Raw genomic sequence first — 10,085 nt, 5'->3', positions numbered from 1 at the left:
ATGGACACACCCGTAGCTAAAGGAGACAAGTTCAGTCTCAAATAATGCCCTAAAAATGATCTTGAGAGGACAACAATGCATGATAAACCTTATGCATCAGCACTAGGGAGCTTAATGTATGCTCAAGTCTACATACGTCCCGATATATCATTTATAGTGGGAGTGTTAGGTAAATACTTGAGCACCAGGCATGAATTATTGGATAGATGTTTAACGCGTAATGCGTTATTTAAAGAGAACAAAGGATTACATGCTTACTTATCGGAGATCAGAAAATTTGGAGATCATTAGGTACTCTGATTCCGATTTCATGGCATATGGTTGCGAAACTTTGTCACTGAGCTTCATATAGTAGATGACATTGAAAGACTGTTAAAGATATTCTGCGACAATAAGTCAGCAGTATTATACTCCAACAACAATAATAGCTTGATAAAATCGAAGCATATAGACATCACGTTCTTAGTTGTCAAGGAGAAAATTCAAGAAAAACAGATTTCCATAGAACATATAGGAACAGAGTATATGCTAGCAGACCCATTAACCAAGAGATTGATCCCTAAAGTCTTTCATGAGCACACTGCTCGAATGGGTGTCATTATTTGTGATGTCTTGGTTTAGTGGGAGTTTATGCTATATGTCCTATGACAGATATTGAGTTATTTTTCTGCAGAATTAAGTTGATGGTTTATTTCATGTTATGTGAAATGTTCATTTTGCAAAATTTGTTTTGCGTTTGATCTCAATAAAGTTTTAAAGTTGGACCAGCTGGAAATAGACATGCATGAGATCACTTGGCACATGTAATTTCCATATTACTCATCCAAATTTGATCTATGTCGTTAAGTATATTAGGATGGTGATTGGCGTGGTTTAGCCGCGACATTAATGTGATAAAAGCTACGGTAGTTCCATATCTAATGTATGAGACGGACCAGATTGTTAAAGTAATGAGAGAAATAGCATTCAGATGTGCGCATAAAGTTTATAAGGTGTGATTATGTCAAGAAAGAATATATGTATAGCCCAAGTGGGAGATTGTTAGGAAATTATTTTAATTTCCTAATTTGTTTGTGGGCAATACATATATTAATTGTAATCACAAATTATGCTATTTCAAATTAAATGACTTATATAATGATGATCTCATTTATTGTTATAAATGCTAATTGAATAAGTCATTATTACTTTTGATTTGGAATTAAATGAGAATAAAACTAGATATTATCTTTTGTTCTTTAGATAATTATCTTTTTGGATTTTAGATATATTATCTTTTGGGTTTTAGATACTATTTTATTTGGGCTTAAAAGTTTAATGTGTGTCATGCTCAAATATAAATAGGCCTACAAGGTTTCGGTCCCCTATATACCAAAATCGCCTTTGTTGCTCTTTCCCCATAAAAAGAGTTGCAATTCAGCCGCCTATGAATACAAAAGGTTAAGACACAAATGAAATTATATTTTTATACTATTTTACCCTTATCTCATTTTTCTCTTTTCTTCTCCACGAATAAGGACTCTCTTTTCTCTTCTTCATTTTTGTTATTATTCACCTTCATCCTGAGTATATATATTGACTAAGTACAAATTACTAAAGTAGAGTACATTCATTCTTACCATTTATAATTTTATTTTTATATTCATATTTGCAATTCATAATTTTATTTCTCTTTTTTTCTCTGCTTTCTTTAATCTTCTTGACACAAACTCTAATAATATATATCTATGTAAAATTTTATTTTATTGTTTGAATTTGCTTTAGATAATGAAAATAGAATTACAAATTAGTGTTGTTGGAAATACAATCAGGTTGACAGAAGAAGATGAAGGAATAAAGATATAATTAATAAAATTTTTCATATATCAAGAATAAAATAGGACTCTTAAAATAATGTGTATTCTATCCATTATAATTGCCAAACACAATACTTTTTAACCGTATTTTTATGTCTTTGTGTCTCTCTGTCAGCCTTTGTGACACGTGAACCAAAGGGAGCCTTGGGGCACGAAAACGATCGTACTTTGAATCAGAAGCTCACCTCTCCGGTGAACACCCTCCCCCGCCCTCTTTCCCTCTTTATTCTTTCACCGCTTCCCCAAATTCCCTCACTCCAAGTCTCCAACAGCCGGGACAGCTAAAACGACAAGCGCGTGACCCACGGTGGCGCGTCGGGTATTAATTCATAAACAGACCCAAAAGAAAACCCCAATAACTTAAATAAGGGCATATTAGGTGATGAGCAACGGTACGACCGCTACACCGCCTCTTCAGCCACTGGACACCGCCGTCCTCGCTAGAACCTCACCGTCGTTCATAAACAACTTAAGAATCACGGCTGTTATGGAGCGCTTGGCTGCGCACCTTCATGATGGCAACCACAACCAGTTAGGCGCTTTAGATTTCTACAATCAATGCATCTCCCTCTCGAGGTTTTTACCGCTTCCACTTCCATTTACTCATATTTCACGTCTCTGATACTCTTATTGTGATACATTAGAAATGCCCTAGCTTTTTTTGTTATGGAACTGTAATTGAAGCTGGTTTATGTTGGAGTTTTGGTGATGAACTGAAATTTGACCTAGGGGTGGTGGAATGCCGAAGTTTATAGTTGTGAAAAAATACTTAAAAAATCATCCCTCCTTGATATAGTAGTTTTACATGGTTTAGCTTCAACCTTTTTTCGCGAATAGGGAGATAATTGAGTTTGAACTTTGAACGGCATGATACTGCAAATGTACAGTTTTTCCTCTTACCCTAACTATTTATTATTTTGAAACGCAGAGGTATTGATTATTCACTTGCCAATGGGGAAATTTCACCCAAGGCCAAAGAACTCCCTGCATTGATGAGATTGGTAATTTCAATTTTGTTTCATAGAATACCAATGCCTCTTTGTTGCCAGTTGGAAGCACAAAGAAATTCTGACATATTTTCTCAATTTTTTTTATACTTGATGGTTTGTGGCCTTTGCTTTTCCTTTTCCGTGCAGTTTCATCAACGGAAGAATGACGAACTGTCACAAGCAGCTTTAATGGTTGTTATGATCTCTGTAAAGGTATGTCCAGTTTTTCATGTTGTTGTCGATAATTATGAGTAACTTGTTGAGTTTCCATCAGCTGTGGCTAATGATAAATCACTCTGTATTTAAGTTTTTGAAAGAACAATTAATCAGTCTTTAGGCAAGTACCTGGTGTTGGCTGTGGCCAAATATTTAGATTTGTACCAGCTCTTCTGTATACATCCAGAAGTGTTCTCTAAAATGTCCAGATTTATGCTCTTACTGATTTTTCCCCTTTCTTTTATCATAGAATGCCTGTGAACTCGGATGGTTCCAAGCAAAAGAGAAGGAAGAGCTTCTTGCTATCGCTGATGAGGTTTGCTAATACATTATCTCTGTTTTTTCTTGGGGCTGCAAGGAATGTTGTCATCTGCACATTTCTGACAATCTCTTAGTGTAGGTAGCAAAGATATTTTGTAATGCGGGGAAGATAAATGCTGGACCTAGTTCTAGCCATTCCACAATAACAAGAATAATGGAGAGGTTAGGATCCTTGCAATTTTTACTACATATCTTCTCTTGCATCTGTTTTACCTACTTCCTCTTTTCCCCTTCTCCCTTTTTCCACCCCAGATAATCAAAATATTTTGCTTTATGTGTTTCATGTTACTTGCACTGCTTTACCTATTTACTAGGACCAACCAAAGGGCCATTTGATATGGAAAAATGCATTGAGAATGTTTTTTCACTTTAAATTGTCTCTCACTGTATTTGATATATGCAACATGCAATAATATAGATTCCCATGCAGGTTCTATCCAAAAATGAAACTCGGTCAAATACTTGTGTCATTTGAAGCCAAGGTTGTGCCTTGTCAATCCTGCTCCTATTTGACTATTTTGTTTTGAAAACATGCTTAAGATTGTTTGGCAACTTGAAAAGCCAATTTAACAGGGTATGTAGACTTTATAAAAGTGATCCGATTTAAAGTCAAATGCTTGATTTAAAACTAACCTAAAGATTAGCTTTTGATATATACTATTGACAAGATAAATGGAATGATGATAAGGTAGGGAGACGAGCAATTAGATAAAATCATGAAGTCAACTTAAAATGTTTGTTGGAAAATTAGTTTTCAACCTAAAAATTTGTTAGATAAATCTATTTTCAGAAAATTCAGTTGCCAAACAATAGCCAAAACTGGTGTTATCTTAATTGTTTAGTTTCTATAGAGTGCTGCCCAAACTTAACATATTTTTGACCTGCATTGCAGCCCGGATATGGAGCTTATACTCTTGACTTTCACATTACCAAGAGTAATGTTCAGCATGAAAGAATAGTAAGCATTTCATGTTGATTTGTTTGTGTAAGCATACTACATGTGACATTGCCCTGAACAAATCCGCCAAAAGGAGTCAGCTATTCTTACTTATTGTATATAACTGAATTGTGTATTTCTTAAAAAATTCAAAGTTTGGTTGTAATTTCACTTGGCCCTATTTGAAAAATCTTGTGCAACTCTAAACTTGTGAGGCCCTCAGTTCTTGGGATGGCAAGGATTTAATGGTTCCTAAATTAAAAATTGTCATAGTGTGGTCATTGGTGATTAATAGTTTAATACAATACCTAGTTATTTCTTAACCGGTGATGTAAGCCAGCGCATGTCATGGTTAGTTGAGCTATGCTAACTAACTTTTGGATGGTGAAAATATATTCGTTTGTTTATATATTCCTTTCTACATTTGCTATGCTCTTTTTTGGAAGAAAATATTGGGTTGGGTCCTCTTCTACCTATCTTTTGGCATTTGATTGCTTGGTCCACTTCTTATGTACAACCATTATCACGCTTCTTATTTGATCCAAGTTTTTAGTATATTTTAGTTTCTTTCACTCCCTTAGTTGTTAACTTGGTTTTCATGTTTTGTCAATAATATTTGTAACTCGGATGCACCTTGAATCCTTTTTTGGAAACCTAACTTGTTTCACATTTTTCAACTTGTAGTGGTTATTCGTGGCACAAACTGACAATGTTGAGACATCTGCATGCCTCATTAATCCTCAGCAAGTGAAGTATGGTTGCTGTTGATTTTTCTTTTTAAAATTTATAGTGAGTAAAGCAGTTCAAAGTTGATGCTGATTGAATTTGCCTTTATTGTAGTTTTCTGCTCAATGGAAAAGGAGTAGATAGAAGGACTAATGTCTTCATGGTCTGTATATTTGCACTTATATTCTAAAGAATTTACTCTAGTCTGTTCTCAAGGTGTGATTCCATTTTCTTGTTATGCCATTTCGTTCCTTAGGACACTGTCCCACAGATGCCAACTCCTGTATCTGGTATGCTTAAATATGGGACGAATCTTCTTCAAGCTGTAGGCCAGTTCACTGGTAAGCAAGTAAAAGTAGTGTCTCCTTTTCCTTTCTTATCATCCTGACTTTCAGCGTGTGTAACTTACTTGACCGTTCTCATTGTGAAGGTCATTATGTTGTTATTGTTGCCTATATGAGTTTTGTATCCTTACCCGAGGATCCAGTTCTTCAAGATTATGTTCAGCCTGCTGTTACTTCAGTTGACACAGGTAATTAGGATATTTACAATTAACTTTATGCTCCAAAAGTGTTTTATTTCTCATTCTTATTTATTTAGTGCTTGTTTGTGCGCCATTAAGTTGATAAAAAAAACCTTTTTTCAATGAAAAAATATCTTTTTTATTTTTAGCGTGTTTGGTAAATTTCTAGTAGTAAAAGTAAAAGTAATAGAAAAATTAAAAAAAAAATCTTTTTTGAGAAGTTACAATTTACATCTTTTTTAAAAGATATTTTTTCTTTAAAAAAAAGACGTTTTTCACGTAATAAATAAACAAAAAATTACTTTTATATGGTTATACCCAAACATATTTGATAAATAAAAAGATCTTTTTGCATGAGATATCCAAGCATAAAATTACTTTTATTTTTCTATAAGATCTTTTGAAAAAAGATAACTTGAAAAATGATATTTTCTTAAAAATTCACCCAAACAAGCCCTTGGTTTTATTGATTAGTGCTTAAGCTTATTTTTTATTTACTTTTATGATTATTTTATTTTAGATTCAGATCTTATTGAGGGGGCATCACGAATTTCACTTAATTGTCCGATAAGGTATGCAGTGATCTTCTCTGTTCATTTCCCCAACCACTTCAGTGACTATGGTTCATAGAAAGAAGTTGACACTGATCAATAACATATTGATGGTTTAATAATGTCTGGTTAAACACTTAAAGGAAGTTTCCTTCTCAGAGTCTTGTAACTGAGAAGTTCTTTGAAGTGGCTTCTTCATTTTAGAAGATATAATGTCTTCTGATTTCCTCTCTCTTTGATCCTTTCTGCAATGGAATTGGCTTGAGTTTTATGGACCTTAGTCCATGGCCTCTGTGATCATTAAGCTAAAATTGCAACTGGTTTTGTTAACTATGGTTCAAGCATCTCTAGTAATTTAGTATCAACATTGACTATTAAACCAGTAACAAGCATCTCTATTATGGTTTTTTCTGTTAGGCTTCAGATCAAAATTACATGGGGATCTTACTTTCTTTATGCTAATGCTTCTCTTCTTAACATGTTTTTACTTTTTTATTTATGAAAACTCGTACATATTCTTGTGTTCCTCATTTTTGCCAAACAGCTTTGCACGTATCAAGACTCCAGTTAAAGGGTGCTCATGCAAACATTTCCAGGTGATAGTTTCCTCCTTTAGCATCACAGAAGATGGAGAATCCAGAGGGTGTTTCCTAGTTTTTTTGCTTATAATAAGTAGTAAATGTGGCTTTTGAATTCTGTTTTATGCAATAAAGTGTTATTTAACTGCAACTTATGCCTTTCTTTGGTATGTTGTTGTAATGTTTTCGTTTGCACAATTAAGAACTTCTAAATTTTGCTTAAATGTTTATGAAATTAATAGCCTCTTACATATATCTGTTGTCCCTTTCTCTGTAGTGTTTTGATTTTGATAATTTCATCAATATGAATTCAAGGAGGCCATGGTGGCGCTGCCCTCATTGTAATCAGCATGTCAGCTATGAAGATATTCGTCTTGATCGGAACATGGTTGAGGCAAGTAAATTTAGTCCTCGAGTCTTTCAATCTGGTTACTTTTGTTTATCTTCTCACTTGTATAGTCAGTCTACTGTCACGGTAAAGTTGGTGAAAAATTTGGTGATTACTTTTGCATATTGATCTTATCCAGTAATCCCTAAATTTTTCACTTTTGAGAGTACACCAAATTGACCCCAGGGATAACATAAAGGCAGAAGTGGAGTTGAAAAGTAAAACTCTCACCCTTTTCCTCCGTTTTTTTAATACTACAGATACTGAAAGATGTTGGGGAGAATATTCTGGAAGTGATTGTTCTTGGTGATGGATCGTGGAAGGCGGTCTTTGAAAAGGATCATAATGTGGATAAGACGGTCTTTGAAAAGGATCATAATGTGGATAAGACGCAGAATAAGGCCCACAATGGGGAAAAGAAGCCAGCTGAATTGCAAGAATCTACTTGCTCCCCTAATAATATAATTTCTAACATTTTTGACCTCACCAATGATGATGATTGCATGGACTTAATGGACACTATTGAACTTGAAGATACGAAACCTGCCCCGGGATCCGCTGAGACTCAGTTTGTTAACCAAAGTTCAACTTCTTTAGGTCTAAACTCCACTGACGTTGATCAAAATGTTGCTTCTCATATAGACGATGAATTTTGGGCTGGACTTGATCTTGTCTTTGGTAGGTCAGATACCCCATCATTGGGTATCTCTGAGAATCCTGTTCTGCCTGACTCTGTTTCTCCCGCCTTTAATCAGGGATCTAACAGTCATGACAATAACAGTGCTGTGAATTCTCTTGTGCATAATCAAGTTTCTACACCAACTAATTTGCAGCTTATTTATATGAATTCGTCTGTTAATGAGTATGGAAGGTCAGCCTCAATACCCAGACATGTTAATAGGACTCCGGTAGCAGTTCAGGCCCTTGCAGCCCCATCTTCAATATCTGGACGAGAGCAAAGTTTGGGAAATACTTTGAATTCCTCGCTACCCAGCAGTTCCCCTGCCACTACTCATGTTCCTTTGTCCCATACAGCCACTGCAGCCAATCCCATACTGACTGATACAGAAAGGCAACAACATTTTTCACGATCCCAAATGAATCTGCCCCAGATGTCAGGTGTAAATTCATTGGGATTGCCGCATCATTCAGCAACACAGGTTCGATTTATTTATGTTTTACTTTTATCAGGCATGCTGTTTTTGGGATGTATACCAACTCTCTTCTCTGTTGTTACAAGTGCTAATCCTCAGTTTAAATGACTCTACTGGTCACCTGTTTTATCTTGTTTTGTAATATATCTGTTTGGATCGATAGAAGTTCAAGGGAGTGCAATGGAGAGTGGTGTTATTTTTTCACACCATTTTTTTGGATAGAATGGGCTAACACACTACACACACCAAATTGAAGGGAATAAATAGTGGGATTTTTGTGGAATAAGATGGATTCCATAACAAACCACCCCATTTATCATAAGTTACCCATCTAAACAATACAAACCCCTTATATTCCTGTCTTGGGGACTCAATTCCACTCCAGTATTTGGTAAGTCAGAAAATTGATTTGGCCGAAGAATGAATATTTAATGAAAATGGTTTTATCAAGGGTTAAATTGTAAAAAAAAAAAAAAAAAGAGAAGAGAATTTAACTCTTTTAGAAGTCATTCGAATTACAAAATTGAATTCAATTTTACTTGCATGTTAAAGTCATTCATAACCATGGAATTGAGTTTCAAATAGAAATAAATTATTTTCTTAATGGAATAAAATTCTTTTCTCATGTTACAAAACTTTTCAAATAGATGTATGTAGTTCTTAACTACCAGAAATTATTGCTTAAGAAATTATTTAAGATGTGAATTGAAACTCTAAAGATTTATGTCCTATTTTGGTTGCATTTTTCTCCAACTATTTTAAGCCCATACTGTGCTTTTGGCGAGATTATTTATTCTTTATTTATTATATTTTGATACTCATCAGTGCCTGCAATATGCTTCATCTTTAATCTAAGTTGGATATCATTAGAAGAAACTTGCCTTTATATGCATTACTTAAAGTTCTTATACTCACGTCATGTTTGCTTTTTACTTTTCATTGAACTCAGAACCGAGTGCCACCACCTAATAACCCTGCACCAAATCAGTTGCCAAACTCAAACAGGCCATGGGTGGGATTGGGTGAATTGAGCAATCCTCACCTGAGCCAATCTCTGAATTCAAGGGCACACCCAGTAATGCGAACAAATATCCAGCGGTCCCACATTCAGCAAGGTGGTTCAGTTGCTCAGTCCACTGGAACTACCGCAAATAGCCAACAAACTAGAGCTAATGCTATTGGACAGGTTTCCAGAGATCAAAGAGGAAGTGTAACACCACAGTCGGTTTCTAGGCCTGATGATTTACTCAATTTGCAATCGGAGCAGAACTGGCGCCCCACTCAACGAATGCGTGGAAGTCTTACAGGTCGTCCGTATTCTGATGAGGTTAGGGAGCGTATAATTGCACCAACGCAGTTGGTTCAGAATACAAGACCACAAGGTACTCAACCAGTTCCAGCTTCAAGGCAACACCTACAAAGTCCCCTGCCAGTTCAAGGTTCAAGACCGCATGGTTCCCAGCCACTCCAAAGGCCACAAGGTCCTCCGCCTTTTAGACCAACAGGTTTACCACTTGATGTGCTTATTGCAAACAACAGAAATGCTCATAACCATCCTTCGAACGCGTAATATTTTTTGAAGGTTTTACTTGCACTTGCTGGAAGGTTCTGGGGATCTGCAGCTGAATAGATTCAGAGCTAAGACTGAAAAATACGGTAATCTATTTGGGAAATTGAGTTATCATGTAAACAAGTATGGGGAATAGAATTTTCAATACGTGGTGAAATCTAAGTATATATTAATTGAAGGCATTTTGATAATGAACCCACATGAAATATGGGGATTTGAATTAACATATAGTGAAAGAAGAATTATCTCGCTTGGAGTATGTTGCACTTCCAAAAA

At 35.3% G+C, this 10,085-nt stretch overlaps 1 protein-coding gene across 1 annotated transcript; it reads left to right on the top strand.

Moving 5' to 3' along the window:
* The first annotated feature begins 1,892 nt into the window (after nt 1–1,892).
* On the top strand, nt 1,893–10,085 carry LOC112749689 (E4 SUMO-protein ligase PIAL2). The gene is made up of 16 exons (XM_025798032.3): nt 1,893–2,432; nt 2,785–2,857; nt 2,993–3,058; nt 3,312–3,377; nt 3,462–3,544; nt 3,813–3,864; nt 4,275–4,340; nt 5,004–5,071; nt 5,160–5,208; nt 5,302–5,386; nt 5,476–5,577; nt 6,089–6,140; nt 6,664–6,715; nt 6,975–7,091; nt 7,346–8,245; nt 9,189–10,085. The coding sequence occupies exons 1-16, from the start codon at nt 2,239–2,241 to the stop codon at nt 9,807–9,809; spliced, it is 2,646 nt and encodes an 881-aa protein (XP_025653817.1). The 5' UTR covers nt 1,893–2,238; the 3' UTR covers nt 9,810–10,085.

This window comes from Arachis hypogaea, chromosome 15 (genome assembly GCF_003086295.3).
Source record: "Arachis hypogaea cultivar Tifrunner chromosome 15, arahy.Tifrunner.gnm2.J5K5, whole genome shotgun sequence".
NCBI lineage: Eukaryota > Viridiplantae > Streptophyta > Magnoliopsida > Fabales > Fabaceae > Arachis > Arachis hypogaea.
The sequence above is the reverse complement of the archived record's forward strand: the minus strand, read 5'-3'. Positions and strand labels throughout refer to the sequence as shown.